The sequence below is a fragment of the Chenopodium quinoa genome, unplaced genomic scaffold, assembly GCF_001683475.1.
Source record: "Chenopodium quinoa cultivar QQ74 unplaced genomic scaffold, ASM168347v1, whole genome shotgun sequence".
Taxonomy (NCBI): Eukaryota; Viridiplantae; Streptophyta; class Magnoliopsida; order Caryophyllales; family Amaranthaceae; genus Chenopodium; species Chenopodium quinoa.
Window position 1 is genome coordinate 1,270,314 of NW_018743175.1, and position 19,598 is coordinate 1,289,911.

The 19,598-nt window shown below is 35.1% G+C and overlaps 4 protein-coding genes across 6 annotated transcripts; 2 read left to right on the forward strand and 2 right to left on the reverse strand.

The window, feature by feature from the left end:
• Nucleotides 1–851: 851 nt before the first annotated feature.
• Nucleotides 852–4,160, forward strand: LOC110732349 (VAN3-binding protein-like). The gene is made up of 7 exons (XM_021912281.1): nt 852–1,195; nt 1,605–1,964; nt 2,366–2,750; nt 2,867–3,043; nt 3,450–3,499; nt 3,578–3,635; nt 3,725–4,160. Exons 2-7 carry the CDS (start codon nt 1,677–1,679, stop codon nt 3,949–3,951), a joined length of 1,185 nt encoding a protein of 394 aa, XP_021767973.1. The 5' UTR covers nt 852–1,195; nt 1,605–1,676; the 3' UTR covers nt 3,952–4,160.
• A 1,367-nt stretch (nt 4,161–5,527) lies between these two features.
• LOC110732350 (formyltetrahydrofolate deformylase 2, mitochondrial-like) lies at nt 5,528–9,219 on the reverse strand. 2 transcript variants are annotated; one of them, XM_021912283.1, is made up of 9 exons: nt 8,941–9,219; nt 8,679–8,791; nt 7,509–7,659; nt 7,339–7,412; nt 7,079–7,238; nt 6,262–6,360; nt 6,079–6,165; nt 5,772–5,945; nt 5,528–5,664 (listed from the first exon to the last, which is right to left on the reverse strand). In XM_021912283.1, exons 1-8 carry the CDS (start codon nt 9,073–9,075, stop codon nt 5,799–5,801), a joined length of 966 nt encoding a protein of 321 aa, XP_021767975.1. In that variant the 5' UTR covers nt 9,076–9,219; the 3' UTR covers nt 5,528–5,664; nt 5,772–5,798. The 2 variants fall into 2 exon arrangements, with proteins under 2 accessions (XP_021767975.1, XP_021767974.1); XM_021912282.1 differs by having other exon boundaries at nt 5,528–5,945; nt 8,941–9,218.
• A 739-nt stretch (nt 9,220–9,958) lies between these two features.
• Nucleotides 9,959–10,968, forward strand: LOC110732351. 2 transcript variants are annotated; one of them, XM_021912285.1, is made up of 3 exons: nt 9,959–10,179; nt 10,279–10,431; nt 10,684–10,968. In XM_021912285.1, the coding sequence occupies exons 1-2, from the start codon at nt 10,174–10,176 to the stop codon at nt 10,429–10,431; spliced, it is 159 nt and encodes a 52-aa protein (XP_021767977.1). In that variant the 5' UTR covers nt 9,959–10,173; the 3' UTR covers nt 10,684–10,968. The 2 variants fall into 2 exon arrangements, with proteins under 2 accessions (XP_021767977.1, XP_021767976.1); XM_021912284.1 differs by having other exon boundaries at nt 9,971–10,179; nt 10,279–10,427.
• A 2,122-nt stretch (nt 10,969–13,090) lies between these two features.
• LOC110732353 (phosphatidylserine decarboxylase proenzyme 1, mitochondrial-like) lies at nt 13,091–18,110 on the reverse strand. The gene is made up of 12 exons (XM_021912286.1): nt 17,785–18,110; nt 17,598–17,686; nt 17,007–17,060; nt 16,818–16,883; nt 16,612–16,672; nt 16,356–16,465; nt 16,005–16,258; nt 15,554–15,660; nt 14,952–15,019; nt 14,295–14,372; nt 13,876–13,998; nt 13,091–13,628 (listed from the first exon to the last, which is right to left on the reverse strand). Exons 1-12 carry the CDS (start codon nt 17,963–17,965, stop codon nt 13,455–13,457), a joined length of 1,365 nt encoding a protein of 454 aa, XP_021767978.1. The 5' UTR covers nt 17,966–18,110; the 3' UTR covers nt 13,091–13,454.
• Nucleotides 18,111–19,598: the final 1,488 nt, after the last annotated feature.

Here is a 19,598-nt window from a genome sequence, read left to right on the forward strand (position 1 = left end):
ATTCGATAAAGATATTGGTTTAATCAAATCCGTTTCCAATCCAAAAAAAATACACTAACCAAACATGCTCTAAGCAAATTAACGCCAAATATAAAGCATACTAGTATATATAATACTTGCACTAACCACCATGGGGCATCACACCAAGACCATCTCAAATAGTCAAAGTTTCATGAAACGGCTGATACACCCTAGACAAGTATACATACACCCCCTTATTTTTTGGGGTTACCCAAAATATTAATACTTTATTAAACCTCACTTACACCAACCGAAAATTTGCCTTTCTCTACGTCTTAATTCTCCCCCAACAATTGCAATAATCAACGGCCCATCTATAGTCAAAGAAAACAATATTAGAAAATAATTTTACGCACGCGAAATCTAATATCATTTCCAAAATTTGAGAATCGTCCTCTATTATATATACATAGAGACATAGTAGGTACATCTAAGGAAAATGTTTAGCAAAAACTGTCGAATGAACAAAAATAAATACTCCCTCTGTCTCATAATATATAATACAGTCAAACATTGTATACATATCAATGCATTAGTTTGACTTTATTTTTATATAATTAAATATTAATGAAAATTATTTTAAAAATTGTATTATGAAACTTTATATTAAAACCTATCTAACGACATATTTTATGATAAAAATATTTTTATTAAGTTAGTAAAAAAATATGGTCAAACCTAATATATAAATAGTAAAAAAAAGTCCAACGTTTCATGTATTATGGGACTAAGGAAATATATCCTTAAGTATGCATAATAATACAGTATAATAATAATAAGGTTTGGGCTTAGATATAATAATAAGGTTTGGGCTTAGATATGCGCGCTTAGATGCACGAGTGTAGTGGAGCATCCCCCCACATTAACCGCATCATTTTCTTCTCCCTTGTTTGCTTCCTTATATTAATAATCCTTTTTATTGTTACAAAGCATACTTTAATTATTCTATTATAATATCTCCTTCTTCCCTTAAACCTCACTCAATCCTCTTTTCCTCCCTCTAATTTCTTTCTTTTTTTTTTTAATTATTGAAATAATATTATTTTTATAATAGGATTTTGTCCTAGCTTTTTTGCTCTTTGTTTTTGCTTTTTGGTGTGGTATATATATGCATGTCTTACACAAGTGGACATGTATTCAAATTTCAAGGGTTTTTGCAATCAAATTCTAAAAGGTTGGTATGCAATAGAAAAGCATCTATTTCTCTTAAATTACATGTGTTCCACTCATTCTTCTTCATTGTATAGATGTTTTCATTCTAATAATGTTAAGATTTTTTATGGGTTTTGTTTTTGTTAGCAACTTCTAATAGGTAGATTTTTTTTTGCCAACAAAACATGCATTAGTTTCTCCAACATGGGTACCTCTCATTTTCATATCGCGAAAACAATCTATGTGAATTCCTTAAAAAATTTCGTACAATTTCTTTATTTGATAGTGCATCCTACCACTTAATCCACTCTCACAAAAACTTTTGAAACCTTCAAATTTTAGTTATAAAATCATTTGGTGAAATCAAATCTGACTTTTGGTATAGTTTCAAATGACATCTAATTAAATTGTATTTGAATTTTCTTTGGCAGGAAACAGAAAGCTGGCATAAGTAATTTCCTAGGAAATTCTTGATATTTTTCAACTAGAAAAACATTAGAAAAATGGAGAAAGCAGGTCAAAATCTAAGTTGGAAGAAGAGCAAAATAAATGGTTTAGGAGAAGTAGAAGGTTTAGAAGAAGAGCTAAAACAAGCTAAATCACTACCATTAGTTGTTCAACCACAAACACCGAAAGAGCCAATGGAATTCTTGTCAAGATCATGGAGTGTATCAGCTGAAGAAATTTCAAAGGCACTTGCTAATAAACACAAGCATTTTCTACTTGATAAGCATCTCATTGACAGCCCTTCTTTCATTTCAGAACCATCACTCAGTTCACCTCCTCATATTGTAAGTTCTGCTTTTTTTTTTTTTTTTTTTTACTATTCTTGTATCTTCATGTTGGATGTTAAGCTTTTCGTGTTGTTGTTGTTGTTGTTTTTGTCGTCTTTTTTCTCTAGTTGTGTCTTATGTTACACTACTAATTAACAGTATGATGCTAAGCATTCAGATCAGAAAACATGGTAGATGTTAACACATTTAAGAGTTTGATGAGGATATTTCTGAAATCAGAGTCTGAAATATTTTGGGTTTTGAAAAAAAGTCAATTTTACTGGTTTTTTCCATAATTATACTTCTGCTGTACATCCTACTGCTACTTTCTTTCAGTGTTTTTCAATGTCTGTTTTGTTTGATTCAGAGAGCGCGAAAATTTTTAGGTGTTAATCTTTTTTGTAACTAAAACTGATCAGGTTGATAAATCGAAGAATAATCCTAACCACCGGCGAATGGGGGGTATAGGAAAGTGGTTTCATCACCACAAGGACTCGAAATCAAATCTCAACTCGTTTAGGAAAAAGGACAGGGCAAGAGCAGAGAATGCCCATATGCACGCTGCGCTCTCAATTGCAGGCCTAGCAGCAGCACTTGCTGCTGTTGCGGCGCCTGATGATTCCTCATCAGTCTCCAAAATGAGCAGGGCAATTGCATCAGCTACTGAGCTCTTAGCATCCCATTGCATTGAGATTGCTGAGCAGGCAGGAGCTGATCATGATCGTGTCGCATCAGCTGTCAGATCAGCTGTTGATATTCAGAGCCCTGGTGATCTGATGACTCTGACAGCAGCTGCTGCAACTGGTAAAATTATTTATACTATTTCGAGTGATTAAATTTTCGTGTGTTGTGTTCTGTTCAGCTATGAATTGGAATTTTTGTAATAGATTCAAGCCTTTTGTTCTTGGTCCTAATTGCAGCATTAAGAGCAGAAGCAGCATTAAGGTCAAGGTTGCCAAAAGATGCAAAGCGGAATGCTGCTATCAGTCCCTACGATAAAGGATTAGGCGATGCCAATAGCGTCGATCCTTACCACAGTGAAACCGAAGAGCCAAAATTCCCCTGCATTGGTGAACTAATGCAGCACTCAAAGAAAGGTATGTCTCAGCTATTGTCACGATTATGAGAATTAATCAATAATGGATACAAGTTTGATTTAATTACTGTTTTAACCAAGTCTGATTAGCAATAGATATCTTCATTGACTAACATGGACTAATGGACATGTTGCCCATGAACTAGTACCTGAATAAAGTCTAAGTCGGCTACATGTCAACTTAGAGGGTTGGTGACTTGTTGTAAACCATAATAATTCAGCACAATTTTTAATTGAAAAATCATTCTGATTCAAACATGCATGACTACCCTCCATATCATTGAGATCATATTACAACTTATATATAGGATTTAATAATATGATTAATTATCAATAGAATAGACAGATCATAAGTTGGTTTATCCAAATTCTGCTCAATATTAAAATTTGCGCGTTTTAATTTTCAGGCGGGTTAAGATGGAAGCAAGTCACAGTTTACATCAACAAAAAATCTCAGGTATACACAATTTCCTGAAATGACAGCAGAATTGAGCATTTTCATCAGTTTCATTCTGACATTAACTCTAATAAACAGGTCATACTTAAATTAAAAAGCAAGCATGTAGGAGGTGCTTTCTCAAAGAAGGACAAATGTAAGTTTAACCATTACCTCCAATATCAAGATCTCTTCCAAATTAACAACTGAAATCATGTGTTAAATCGAGTTATTTTGTCGTAACAGGTCTAGTCTATGAAGTTTGTGATCAGATCTCAACATGGCCCTTCAGAAAAGAAAGGGAAAATTTAGAGGCTTATTTTGGACTTAAGACAGCACAAGGGTTTTTGGAGTTCAAGTGCAAGAACAAAGTCCACAAGCAGCAATGGGTTGATGGGATTCAAAGTATGCTAGATAAAGTATGTTGTATTGAAGACATTGACAGCTCGTTGCAGCGTATTAATGTCAAATAAGAATTCTTAGTTGATTTTCTGTATGTGCATAAAGATCAGGGATTTTGGTAATATGATGGAACCTAATGTTACATATTACTGATAGAGAAAGGGGGAGGGTTAAGGGTGGCATATTGTACTGAAATAACTGAAATGTACTTGGTACAGTACCAACAGCCACAGGCAATGTTCAAAGGAACTATGTAAATCAGTTATAAATGCTTTTTCTCATATTATATTTTTGTCGCATTGTATATATTTTCTATCCTGCCTCAGCCGCCATACCATAAACTTAAGAAACCATCTCTCCATAAGAGTTCTACTAACCTTTATTTTATTCTTCATAACAGTCAAGGGAAAAGGAAGGGGAGGCCGGAGAAAGAAAAGGAGCTATGAAAATGGATGGTCTTGTAATTCTCTTCCAAATTTATTAGAAGTGGAAAGAAAATGAATCCCTCTAATGCCCTTCCAAACTTGTTGCCATTTATCTATACAAACAAAGAAATCCCCTTCCCTCTGTAGTCTCTATTGTGACACGCAACAACATCAGAGCTTTGATCACAAATATGGGGTCGATTGTTCAGACTTCAGACCAAGATGCCATCCACTCACTTGAATGTCTCTACTCACCTCAACCCTAACCAAATTCCAGCGCACTATGATCTTAGAAACCCAAGTTTTCCATGACCTATTTTACACAATTTATCCAAGTAATCTTTAATTTCCCTCAATTTCTTAGATGCTCCCATTGTTCTCATTCTTTCCATTCTCCAAGTGTATGCCTTGTGATGTTGGTATCAGAAATGTCCAAATCCCTGTAGCCAGTTCTCCATCTGAATATATGTATCTACTACTCTGACCCTATTGCGGATCTCTTCAATTTTGATTCCATTTTTTTGTTTTATTACCACTCATTCGCCTCAACATATGCATTTAGGCCACAATCATCATCTTAACCTGAGCTTATCTTATCTCCCAATATTCCAATTATTATAGAAAATCTGAATGAATAGCAGTCCTATAAAACATTCCCTTCACTCAAAGTCGTTCATAACAGTCTATCTATGAACTAAATAGGCATAGCAGATAGCCAACTTACCTAGGATAGCAGAAGTCTGGGTTCTGACAAAGCGATAATTTTACAGCAATTGAAAAACTTCACTTTTTTCATGTACTTACCATATCCACTATACAAGTAATCAATATGGAGAGGACCTCAGACATTCACATATATCTAATTCCTTTTGAAAAGATGATTACTTCGACACTTTACTACTCTTTCTGGTCAGAATTTGGATTCCATTTGATCTTTCCATCTTTTTCTAGACTGTTGTCAACTTAGAAGGTAAGCACTATTGGTTTCTCAGTTTTTTTCTTTTTCTTTCAGGGTGGGAGGGAAGGACAGGGCATCAAAAGGCTTGATAGTAAAGTACACAATCACACTGGAATTTTTAAGAGAGAAGATACAGCAATAAAATCGAAAACAGTGTGACAGGAGCAGGTAAAGTTGTCGCAGTATACAAGTATTGTTTTTACAGACTAACGAGTGCATTAATAACCTCAAGGCTAGAGAACTAGAGATGCTAAAAATCTCAGGAGCAGAGCAAAGAGGAAAAAACAAAGACATTGTATCACCATGTAAGCTCACAAGGTAGCCTAAAATTGCATTCTATTTGAACTACACTTGCAGGCTTGCAACTGTATTCATCGTAAATAAATTGCATTTTACTTGACCTGCATTTGGCAACGAAAGCTGAATATATTTATCTCATTTTCTCTATAAGAATAATCATAATTGCCTTGTCAAAATCTGAGTCAAATGAATGTTTGTATATACATACATTAGCTGAGTCTCAACCATTTTCCACTCAGAACACAACGGTCTTGTTATCCAGATATGGTAGAACGCGTAGCTCACAGTAATATTTTATTGCCTTCGAGAGGCACTGTTTCTCAAGGTTCTCTGATTTTTGTACAAAACTTCGCAAGTTATCCCTGTGAGAAACTCTCTCAACCTGCAGTTCCAAATAAATAATAACTTGTACTTTTTTAGAAACCAATCACAAATATAATATGCTCAAGTTAAGTAGGCTCAAATGGATCAGTGGAAAAATAAAAGATTATAAATACATAAATCAAAACACATACCATTTGTTCAATGATTGGTCCTGCATCAAGTTCTTCTGTTACAAAGTGAGTTGTGGCACCAATCATTTTTACTCCACAATCAAAAGCCTGCCAATATTAACAACGAAATATTAGCATGAGAAGCAAGCAAAATACCTTGCAAAGAGAGATATGACCAGAGCTATAGACGAGAAATAAACGAACCTGTCTTGATGGATTCCCACCCTTGAATGATGGCAAAAGACCATGGTGGATGTTAATGACGTCCTTTCCATACTTTTTCAAAAAATCTCCTGATAATATCTGCAAAAATAATATAATAATTAAAAACAGGGGGAACAGACAAGTGATTTTAGATACCAGAAGCAAAACAAAGCATCAGCAACACAATAATCAGAATATCAGATTATAAGAAATGAGAATCGAGCTTCCTACAACAACTGGAATCTAGAAGTAACACAAGAGCAACATGGAAAAAGGAGGTTGTCTTTGACTCTAGTAGGCCACCAATATTCAACACACTTCTTAGCAACTTCCTGGCATATCATATTTCCATATGTCATCATGAAGCAAAACTATTGAACTAATCTATTTAACTAAATCATGGTCAATTTTACAAAATAAAATTAGCCTCTAACTTCTAGTCTGCAACAAATATGATTTTGCCAGTTTGAAGTAACAGTCTAACAGACAATACACTGGTAAATTATAAACTGCAGGTATCACAGTTCTGGACTTAACTACATAAAATATATTCAATCATAACTTGTAATCTAAACCCAACATTAAGCTCTACCCTCTCCAAAGTTCAATCTCGAACTCATCATATCATTCCTTCTCCCAGCAGTAAACTTAAAGTCTCAAGATCACAATGCTTACAGAAAGTCATTAATACTAAGAAATCAAATGAATCTAAGAATGGACTTGATTACCATCTATAAAAAGGATATATACTGGCTAACACAAACAATTTGCAGTTTCACAGAAAAGAAAAAAGACTGCATACAGGAACTTGAGGTACCTGCATGTACCGAGCAAGTACAAGGAAATCTGTATCCTGAACCAAATCCAAGATCTCCTCCTCTCTTTTGTTTCCAGCGACTGGCTTCAGATAATGATAAGGAATACGCTGACGCTCAAGAAAACGCATCACATGGGAATCAGGATGTCTATCATGATTACTACAAGAAAAGGGGGAAAAAAAAAACCAAAATTTAAGTCAATGCCCACATCACCAAAAAAGAGTACAAAAGACATGGTCAGAGTATCTTCAACAATGACCTTATCACTCTAGTTATATCTACAGGCAGTTTTCCATCCTGCCATGAATGTAGCAAGTCAACAAGACAATGATCCTATCAAAAAAATGACAAAGGTTTGTAAATAAAATAAAAATCATGCCCATATCCTGATCAAGAAAAAAAGTGCAAAAAAAAATATAGTAATGAGACCTGTTTTGAAGCAAAAACTGCGATTTTGTATTTTGGATCTAAATCAGGCACACGAACAACTGATTTCATTGCATTGAACATTTCAGCAATTTTTTGGAAGTCCTCATCCATTTGCTCCCTTGGCCATTTAGAGGGATCAAAAACAAATTCACTGTAAGAGAAGAGTGCAAACATTTTTTATATTCATAGATGTGAATACCAATCCTTGATAAATTCAAAAGTTACATATGGTGCCATTGTCACTTGCTAGATAACACAATTCACATCACATTTGCGCAGCAGAACTAGATGCCTACAAGACACAATGATACCATTGCCTTTAAGGTAGGATGATGTGAAGGACAATAAAAACGAAAAGCAAAGAAACTCGTCACAGTCTCCATCATAAGTGAGAATGTGAAATAGCCTTTCAGAAAATTGCAAACACAACTATACATGATTATCTACTGATGAATGATGATAATCATCAATACACAATTTTTATCATTAAATTTTAACCTTTAAGGTGAGCAACTGATATGAAATTTGGTTTCTTTGCCTATGAAGCACAGAACATACACATAGCTTTTCCTTCAAATCCCCAAACCAATTAATCTACATAGCAAAATCAAATTTCCAATATAATAGTCAAAAAGGGTTAGTTGACTTGTTCCAATTAAAACACTCTTCATTTCTCCACCTAACTGTTTTTCTATAAATAACCTCAACACAAAACCAAACCTAGTCCCTACTCATTCGATCCCAATAGAGATGTCTCACTCATTTGGGACATTTCAGTTTCCTTTTTAGGATTAAATTAGTCTCATTTTCACATAACAATCACATCCTTCATTCAATTCATCATTCTGCACCATCCACCACATTATTAATTCAGTGAAAGTGTGATACAATTACTCGGATTGTACTCGTAACTCATAAGCAACATATAACCATCTAAATGTCACTTAAGCACTCCATTCCAATCAATATAACCTTACCCTCTATGGTTCAATCACAAATAAAGTGTACAACAACCAAAGTACATTTTTTCACAAAAACAACACTTGAAACATGATTAGCTTATTGCAGGAATATTCAAAAGGCAACATTATAATATATAGAAATATACCAAAACTAATTAAGGTAATAAAAATGAAGAAGAAAACAAAGATAAAAAGCAAAAGAAACAACCTTCTAGAATAAAAGACATGCTTCTTTTCAGGTACAAAAACATCAGCTCCCAAAATGTTTCCACCCCTTGAAGCTAAACATTCTGATAACTTTGCCACTATTCCAACTGCATCCTTTTTGTTTCCAACAAATTTACCCATTTTTCAAATTTCCCACCAAAACAACAGTGACAACATATAAAAAAAATAATTAAAAAAAACAATCTTGTATCAAATTAAGCCAAATTTAATTGAATAAAACAAATATAATAAGAAGACCTTACTGGGCAATGGAAGACATGAATGCCATGAACAAGAGGAGGATCTAGGGAGTCGGCAGTAAATTTGAAAGAATTGAAGGATCTCAGAGTAATTTTAGAAAACTGGGATTGTGAATAGATTTTTCGGAAGAATCTCATCTTTTTTATCAGTCATTCAGTTTCTCTCTCCTCTTGGTGAAGATGGGTGCCTCCCATTTTCCAGGATTTTTTTTTTTTATTTAAACTGAAATCGGGAAAAATGGTGGCCAACCACTTTCCTCTGGTAAGGATCAAAATTTTTGTAGGGTCCAAACGACAACGCTATAAATCTACGATGGGGATCAAGTTATACGACGCCGTTTGGGTGGGCTCCGTTTTCGAAAAATCATGTTTGAAGCAAAATCTTGACCCTTTTAGCAAAGGTGGTTGACTGTATCTTTACAACTATTATTAATCATAATTTTGCTTTTGAGTTATGAAATGCCAAAAATAAAAAACATATGGCTCATGAAAATATCTCCTTAAAATTTTTAATATGAGAAACTAATAAAATAAACCAATAGGATTATAAGATATACTCGTGGATATATCTGTCTATAGATGTACCCGATAACAACTAATAATTTATAGAGTCTTGTTGCAGGTTTGTAACTATAATCAGTTAATCTTTTACTTTCAAAAAATAAAAATAATGAGAGAGATCGTTATGTGCAACATGCGACCTTTATTTCAGTGGCTTTGTAATTGAGTCATTAAAATATATATTACTCATAATTTTTACTTATTTTTTGATTGACAATTTCGACACTTAAAATTTTGTTTTGCAAAGTACAAATCCATTTGTATCTATATAATCAAGACAATGTTCTCTTCACTTTAGATAATACGAAGTAAAATTTATAAGTAGTAAAAATAAGTTTTAATCAATAAAACTCAATTTCGATCTATTAACAACCTTATAAATTATAATGAGATAAATGTCTAAATCGAATACAAACACAGTCCATGGATCAACCCGATTGCCACAACCCAAAACGATCACAACCCGAAACCATTACTTTATCAAGTATCAACCCGATACCAAAACGGTAAATTAGCAATTTGGCGTTCACTTTTCCAGCCTTCCAAGGCGAGATTGTACCAGTAGTAAACTGCAAAATAAAGAGCAATTTAGGTGAAGAAGAAGAATTACTATCATCATCATCAGAACACAACTTCCAGAAATCCAGATCTCCTTGCGCATTCCAATTCTCAATAATGCCTGTAAGCTAGCTTTTTTCTAGAATCTTCTATCGTTTTTGGCATTCTTTCTTTAGCAGTAGCTAATTCAATTAGATCTCTAATTGAATTTGGGAATGGCAGGTTGGAAAATTGATAGAAGTAGAGCCACCGAGTCCATTGAGATACTTGATCGGAGCAATTGTGATGATGATCGGCGTCGTATTGCCGCTTGGTTACATGATGTTCCGCAATAAGCGTGTTCCTTCTTCTCCTTCTTTTTCCAAACAGACGTAGGTATTTTTTTCTCAGAATTTAATTGTAATTTCATATTAGTTGATATTGTTGTGATTTAGGTTTTCTTCAATTTTGTAAAACTTTGATTTTAGTTTATTGATAACTAGTGTGAAAATTGAAATTTTGGATGGTGGATTGATGTGGATTTTGGCATCTTATCAGTGATTTATATGAATTTGGTTTTGATCTTGTCATTTGTTTCGACATTGTTTTGGAGGGATTTTGAAGGGTGTGATTTGGTTGTATTTTCAGGAACAAAGGGTTGATATAGAGCAATTTTGATGTTAGAAGTGATTATAGATTTCGTCGGCATGTTCATTTGGGTATGAAGAGTGACATGAGTAAAAGGGTAATGTAATGCACTGACTGATCCATATAGTGGCAATGTAAATGTATGGTCATATGGAATTGTTAATTGTTGTTATATGAAAAGGAGATTATGAATTTTTATTCAGATGTGTTCATTGCACAATATCATTGTATTGCCGTCTTACAATTTTTTGTAGCTTAATTCGAATTCAGTTATGTGGAATCTTAGATCAATGTTGCTGCACACCTCATGATTCCATTCACTTTGGGTCTTGAAATTCCAGCTTGAAATTTTCTTAAGTAGGTGAACACTGAACCTCTTCTAATCTATCTGGAACTTGAGATGGCATTTGATGCGAACTGTGGAGATTTTCCAAGTTATTATTTTCCTTTCCCCTTCATAATACAGTCCAGAGACTTGTCTTTCAAAAACTAGTTTAGAGTTGCATTTTGAAACTTAAGCGTAACCTAACTTCCCTTGTTTGTATCTAGTTATCCATATGAACAATTCTAGTGTTTAGTGGCTTAGAAAAGTGGTTGGCTTATGGCCAGATCGGCAGACTGTTGCCGTGTTGGGTTTTAAAAGCTGGTTGCCTTGGCAGTATGGTGGTGCAAGTGAGAGTAAATGTGCAGATTTTTTATGAAGTTTCTTCCCTTGGGTGGTTCAATTCCTTAGTATTTAGGGTCTCTATTTTGCAAGTCTAAGTGAATTATAGTGAGCAGCATACTTGACTCCCTAGGATTGGGGTTAGGGTCAGTGTGTGGGTTATGGTAAATGGTGCCACTTCTGTACTTGGTTTCTTGTTAACATTATTACTACCTGTTGCCTATGCCGGTAATGCCCTATGCTGAGAGAAATGTGTTGATAATTCTGTTAGGGGGGTCCTTCAAATTAAAATTTATAGAGAATCTCCAACGACAAGCTAATTGCCAAATTAACTTTTAAATTTGTCATGCCATATGAGATTTCAAGCTATTTTCCTTGCTAGCTAGTTTTTATCCCTATGGTCAGCTACTAGCTTGCTATTTAAATAGATCTCACTTGTCAATAGGTTGGCTTCTTCTTCCTCTTTTTGTCAAGCAAATTAGCTTGCCCAAGCTAGTTTTTCATTTCAACTCCAATGGTTAAGCTAGTAGCTTGGGGCTTTGTAAAATACAAGCAAGTCCTTAACAACAACCATTGGAGATACTCTGACTTTGCTAGAATTTCATGAATCTTTCATTTTGTTCTATAAGGCAACAGGTATACAGGGCCTATCACCTATGGCTTATTCACCATATTCGTAAATTTCTCCTCATTGATTTTTCATGATGCTTGTTCAAATAAAGCACAGCTTCTGTCAATTATCATAACTGGGAATTCCTATTTGTGACAGCAATGAGTAGTTCCACTCTTTTTCATTAGGTAATTCCTGTGATCATATTTCTATTTCAATCAATAGAGAAGAATGGCTTACCCTGAAGGTAAGCTATCTGATTCATGCAGCTCCTGCTGTTCTGTTATGAGAAGGTTTGACATATCTCAGAGTATACTTGCGGGAAATTGACCCAAAATACCCCTACCCCTCTATTTGGCCTGGAAAGACTAAATATATCCTCACTCGGAGATCTGTATATATGACTATGCCTTTACTTGCAGGTTGGAACACATATTAATCTCCTGATGTGTCAATAATTTACTTATTTTGCTTAGTACTCCGTATCCTTCTCTTTTGTTCATTGCTAATGTGATAATGCGTCATTTGTAAATTGGTGATGTTGATGAGTTGATGACTATTTTTTGCATCTTCTTCCTTGTTGACTGGTAAAACAGTGTACAAGGCTTACAATATGTCAAATATACATATAATGGCGTTCAATCATCATAAAGGTTGGTAGGAAATTTTTTTCACAGTGACACTCAGATTGAATGCAGATCTCCCACCTTCTACGAAAGAGGCAGTAAAGAAATTTGCTTATCATAATCCAAAGTCGGAATTTGCTGATCTGCTAGTGACCATTTTATCAGTACCGGGGATCCGCAGCTCTTGCTAACTTTCTGTAAAATTACTTAGCAATGGTTACATCATAAAAATATCATATGAATATGATTGATTGATTTTCCTTTTATTACAAACAAGGGTTGCTATAATTTGAGAAGAAGTTATTTTATAAATCCACCTCGTTCTGTTTATTGGATTTTAGCCATAAAGATTATGCATTTTTACATGATACAAGTATACACGATGCATGTTATTGTATCTGGTACTAACAATCTGTTGACAAGAAAACCCTATTAGTAGCCCAGACATAATTTAATGCAGAGGAATCATGCAAGTACTCATTACTGTGGTAGACAGATGGAAATGGAGACATGAGATGAATTGGAATGCGCTCTACAGTCTACACCTGATCAATCAACTGAAGAATAACTTTGTGATCAGATGCTCTACGCCTTAAAGAAAAGAGAGCAAATCTTCATATAGTATTATACTCTACATAATATGGACCGATAAGCCTCAATATAGGTGTTTAGTGTATAATATAAGCCCTCTTTACAATTAGGCAATCAATTGAATTTCACATAAAACCATACATTATATTCTAAGTTGGGACTATATGCGTATATATTTGTTAGTAATGGCTCTCTCAATAGTTGCAATGGGCAAAACTTCTATGATATCTTCTGTCACCTAAAAAAATTTGTGTGCTCCTACACGTTCCATTATATTGCCTCATACTTTTTTCTGTGAATCATTCCATCTCCCAAGGGCTTCTCCCACATGGATTCTATCACCACGTTTGATGTTGAATCGGAAGTCTGTTGATGGTGTGTTGTCTTTTGTTGATTTGGCTACCGGAGCCTGAAAGACAAGTACCACTGTTGACCCCATGTTGAAAGCTGCAACCTGAATTATTTTGATAATGTAACGAAATTATCAAGACTATACTAGCAAACAGATCCCAAAAACATAGGAGACTTGAGGCTAACAGTCATCACTCATCAGCAGTCATACAAAAACTCAACAAATGAAATGAAACACCATCAAAACATAGAATCGAATGATAATATAATTAAGACCATTAACCTCTAAATATCAAGAAAATCTGTAAGGGTAAAGTAATTTTGAAGAGAGATTTGATTTCATTTCTAACCTCTTCTCCTTTCTTAACCATACAGCCAACACCTTCTCGTTCATAAACGCGCTCCTCAGGTGGCTCTGACTGTAAAATCTTCTTTCTAGGACGATTTGTCCGCAGCTCTGGCTCAGTGTAAAGCTGATGTGCAAGGAAGTAAATCATGTTAAGAATTGACAATTTAAAAAGTCAATAAAAAGTCTGAAATTTGCAGAAGTTGGATAAGCTATTGCTATTAAGTACACAGCTTGCTTCCGGTCATCAAGGCTTCAAAAAGGTCAGTATTTTTTACATAAAGGGTGGTCTTACAACTCTTACCAATAGCACGTACCATTTTATAAGAAAACAAATCAAGCAACACAAAGCAAAGGGCACCGAATTAAATACAAAAAATTAAATCTCTAGCATAAAACAATTAGAGATAGAGATAAGATTACCTCAATAGAACCAATGTTTGTAGCACCTATTGCTGCAAGTGCTAGATACCCTTGTTGCCACTGACCTTCCAGCACAATCTGGTTTAGACGAATAATAAACAGAGAAAACCTCATTAACAAAAATGTGAAAAGATCATGTACAAATTCTAAAAACATATATTATCTAGCTTCTTAGTGTACAAAATCATGTTTGCAGCTGCAGTGCTTCCACTGATGTCAAAATCCCAGACCCATCACTCATGATATTAGGAGCTGAAAAGCATTTTAGTGGCTGACTAGGGATGTGGTGTAAAAGACTAGTGGCCTGCATATGACTCCTATGGGACTTCAAGAGAAATTAATCTCGTAAGCATTGTGGTAAAATGAGCAATTTGCTTGTGGTATTAGACTTTCAACCACATGCAGACTGTAGAAGGTGTTACTATGTCTAACATTGACTGTATGTTGACTTTTAGCTAGTTTTCACCCACCACAAATAACAGAAAAAAGAAACTAGTGGTCATTCCTAGTGCCAATGATGACCATTATAAAAGCAGATTAGCCCAGTTTGACACTTACAGTAAGAAAATTCCTCCTTAATCGTCAAATGATTCTGCTGAGTGCATTTTCTAGTCTTTCTACAGCTATGAAAGTTATGAAATTAAGAAGTTTGCGTACCCTTTCATTCTCGACATATAGGTTTCTGATTGTCCTAGTAGCACGCTCATTCACAGGATAAAGGCGACCTGCAACAATAAAAATGACAATCTTATAATTAAAACCACCAAATAAGGAAGGTGATAGCTGAAGTAAATTTTAAAAACAAATAGCAACAGCAGAAAATGCATAACACCGGGAAGTTAGCCTTGCTCGAGTCAGTTTACTTTGGCTAAGTGTTTCAGCCAGTAAATTTATAAGCATTCAACCAGCAAGGTGCAATACAGAAATTAAGATGAAGGATTAATAAATGTTTATGGTAAAACACAGCAGCTTAACATCCTAAGAAGACAAAATATGAGCATGTAGCTTAATCTTTCAATTCAAGCTATTGCTTGCCAAAAGGCAACCTAAATTGAGAGCATAACTAGGCCAGCCAGAATGACAAGAAATTTATACTATCAACTGATAGTATCATAAAGATTACATAGGAAATAACAACATTCTGTTTCAAGAAGCTGAAATTGGCTATCCAAACCACGACTATCTAAATTATTCCTCTCCGTACAGCAAATTGTGCTAGATAGAGCTTTCCCTACAAACAAATTGAATTTTTGAGTCACCTGAAAAATGTCTGCGGACAAGAACATTCCAGTCAACAGGTGAATGTATACGATGGTAGTCTCCAGGGCTTAGGTACAAGACACAATAAAAAAGACCTTTAATTGGACTGCAAAATAAATCATAATTATTAGCAGATGTGACAATTTATGTATATGTGACTATGTGTACTTGTAAAAGGAATGAAACATAGCAGGCACACATCAATGATGAAAAATTATAAGACCAAATACCTGCATAAAGTAATAACTACAGTATCAACAATGCAATGGAAGCAAATCAAAGGTCAAAATATGGCCCGTGCATGGGCAACAATCAGAACACAGAATAAGAACAAAATAAGAGCAATTACCAAGAGTAATGTCAAGGTGTAGAAGATATCAAGATAATACTGAACAAATTCTTTGAAGCATCAAAAGTGTGAAAATTATGTAGTCTGAATAGCCTCTTTACCTAGCAGGTACTGGTTCCTGAAATTTGGGCGAAGAAAAAGATACTCTCCACCATGACTTCTTAGTTTGATCCCTGTGAACATTCTCTACTTCACTGCTCTTTTCGACCACGTCTTTCCCAGATACCATGGGAAGGAAAGAATTTAGTCCAAGAAGAGCAGACACAGAATAGGAAAAACCTTTAACTTGCTCAATCATGGCACCAGGTTCTTTCAACTCCCCAAATCTCACAACAATGCCATCGACAGGGCTGATCTGTCATCATAAATGAGCACCATATAATAAACAAAAGGCAGATAATAAAAAATGCTGGTTAGACATATAAAGAAACCAAAAAGTTGTTACCAGTTACCAGGCATTGAGAATCACTGTCTATAGGTCTGCAACCTTCTCTCAGCCTCCGAGCAAAGAAATCCCGCATAGATGGGTATTCTTCCAGAGGCAAAGCCACTTCCTCTAAGTCTGCAAATAAAAACCTCTCATAAAACTCCATGCAGGAAGCTTACATTGTCTCAAGCTCACAATAGCTCAACACAAATAAAGACTGATTTCATCATTGATGTCAAGTGAAAAAAGTGGAGCACTAAAAGCAATGCAAATGATTTTACTTGAATGAAATGCCCGTGCCCATGCTCTGTAAACATATGGTCGCATTTTTACAGGAAGTTCCTGCGATAAACAAAACAAGAGAAGATTTATTTTGACCACAACAAGCAGCACATCATGTATGAAAGATCAAGAACAGCCAATGGTTTATATTCATAAGGTAAACAACTGTCTCTGGTTACAAATTGAAGCGAAAGTTGTAACTCACCACACTCATTAAGGAGCCCCACATACGAGAAATAGTGCATAGGGGTAGAAGTCCCAAAAATGATGCCTATTACGTGCATACAAAGAATATTCACAAAAATGTCAAACAAGTACTCATATCGAATTTATGAATCAATTTTAATAAATGTCCACGTCAAAAGCCAAATAGACAATTAAACAAGCACATTACCTTTGCATCAGGCTGGAACCCAGGTTCAAAGCCTTTCTCCTTTGCCTCCTCAACCTATCAACAAAAAATTTCAACATTGGACACTAAAACATTATATCAAAACCAACATATATTTCACAAATCACAAGCATGAACTGATCTTATAGAGTAAAAATAAAGCCCGGAAGGGTATGTTCTCTTTACCTGAATTTCATGTATCCAAACTTTCTACACTTAATAGCCCTGAACTTAACTTATTTGAACATCTCGGCATGAACTTATTGCAGTAGTAAATTGAACTAGGGTAGCCATTTTTGCCCAAAACCTAACTTATTTTATGTGACCTAAACTTATTATTCCTGCATTTATCTAAACAAATTAGCCACGAACTTATCTAAACCAAATAGTCATAAACAAAGCCTAAACAATCTAATCAATAGCTAAAATCGTCAACAGAAAATAAGAGTTTAATTATGGAACTACATTTTGATCCATTTCATACTAATTTTACAACACAACAACAATAACACAATTCAAAATAAGTTCACTACTAATCAACCAAACTAAATAAGCATAACATTAATACAGAAATAATATGAATGGAAAAATGACCTTCTTATCATCGTAAAGGCGACGAGCATGAAGAGCACCAAGCATAAGTATAGTAGCTACAGTTGCGCCAGGCAACAAATATGTATTTCCTGCAAAAATTATTTCAAGAAAATCAAATTAAATAAAATTGATGAGCTTAAATTACTGAAAATTTCAAATAAATTTACCAAAAAGAGGAGAAAGAAACCATTAGAACTGCTGCTGTTGCTGTTATGGCCGTCGTTGAGAGCAGCTTTAGCAGAAGAAGAAAAGGTACGAAGCTGGTTAAGGAAGAAGGGATTGAAATTGCGACATTGAAGTACTTTGAGACTGGAAATTCGATAGATATTATCGAATACTGGGAATTTCCGATGAACCCTAAATTTCATTTTGGGAGTTTTCTTTGCTTATGATTTTACAGGTACTGGAATTTGTTGCAGGACATGGAAGGAGCAGTTGTCTTGGAGGCCAAGACAGTAACAGGCGCAGTGGAATGCCGGTTCCAATACTTGCTCAAGTGATGTACGGAGCATTGATTTATTTATTCAATATTCCACAAATTAATTTTCATGTATATAATTTTTGTTTTTTTAAACAACATTACAAAAAATTACAAGTATTATCTAAACTAGACTAATTTTATAAGATGTTGTCTAGGTTAATCACCAAAATAAAAGAATTTTGCTGATCTCAATAACATAATCGCGTAGCAAAACAAAATTCACTGCCTTAGAAGCGAAATACGCCACCTGGTCAAATTACCTAGTTATGCACGCCCCAAATTTAATGTAAATTCCCTCATAATCCATGCACCCAAAACTCGAAAGATGGAATTGCTACCAAAACTGTTCAAATCTCAAAGGGTTGATATGTGCTTGATGTGTTTAGGGTTTCAATCTTTTCTATGTCTAGCATATGGGGACTTAAAAGAGTGTATATATAGGAGTAGTCAATAACAAAAGAAACAAATGAAAGCTTTTCCCTCCAACACGCACACAAGAGCAACCTTGCATTCGAGCTATAGCTTGGCTTTGCCACAAACAATCATGCTTCCGGGCTATCATTCGCTCGTTTGTGAGCTATATACTCGGTCTTGCCACAACAATGTGAGAATTCGAGACATTATCTTGCACATGTCGTGCTAAATTAGATCAAATGAGCTATAGCCCACGAGAAAAACTTTCTATTCGCATTACCACTAATACAACTCCTACTGCAAGAACATGTTTTGCTCATGTCAATCCATCTCTTTCGTGATGTGAAACTGTGAGAGATATGTCTTAACGGTATGTTTGGATTTGAGGAGATGGGGGGAAAGGAAGGGAAGGGAAATGAAGGGATTGATTATCTTTTATTTGGATAACAAATAAGAAAGGAAGGGAATTGGAGGGGAAATCAATCAAAGCCTTAATCCCATAAGTGGGGTCAGCTACATGAACCAAATCTGATTATTCTGTGTAGTCATCCACAAAAATCTTCCTCCTCCATCCCTTACGATTCAATGCTTCATCCTCATGCAAATCCATATACTTCATATCCTTCCTAACTCCTTCCAACCAAGTCATTTTCGGTCTCCTTCTCCCCGTTTAACCCCTCCATGGTCCCACTTTGCCACTGAACTGGTGCACCCTCGGGTCTCCGTCTTACATGCTGAACCAACACAGGCGAGTTTCCCTTAGTTTGTCTGGAATGCCTGCCACACCTACTTTCTTGTGAATAACCTCATTTCTTATTCTATCTCTTATAGTGTTTCCGCACATCCACCTTAACATGCGCATTTTTGTAACTTCCATCTTTTTATCGTGCTCCTTCTTAAAAGTCCAACATTCTATACCATAGAGCAACACTAGTCTTATGGCAATCTTGTAGAATTTTCCCTTCAAATGTAAAGGAATGCTTTGGTCACAAAACAATCCCGTGACCGCTCTCCATTTAAGCCACCCCGACTTAATCCTGTGGGCCACATCTTGATCAATGTCACCATTTTTCTGGATGATTGACCCAAGATACTTAAAACATTCA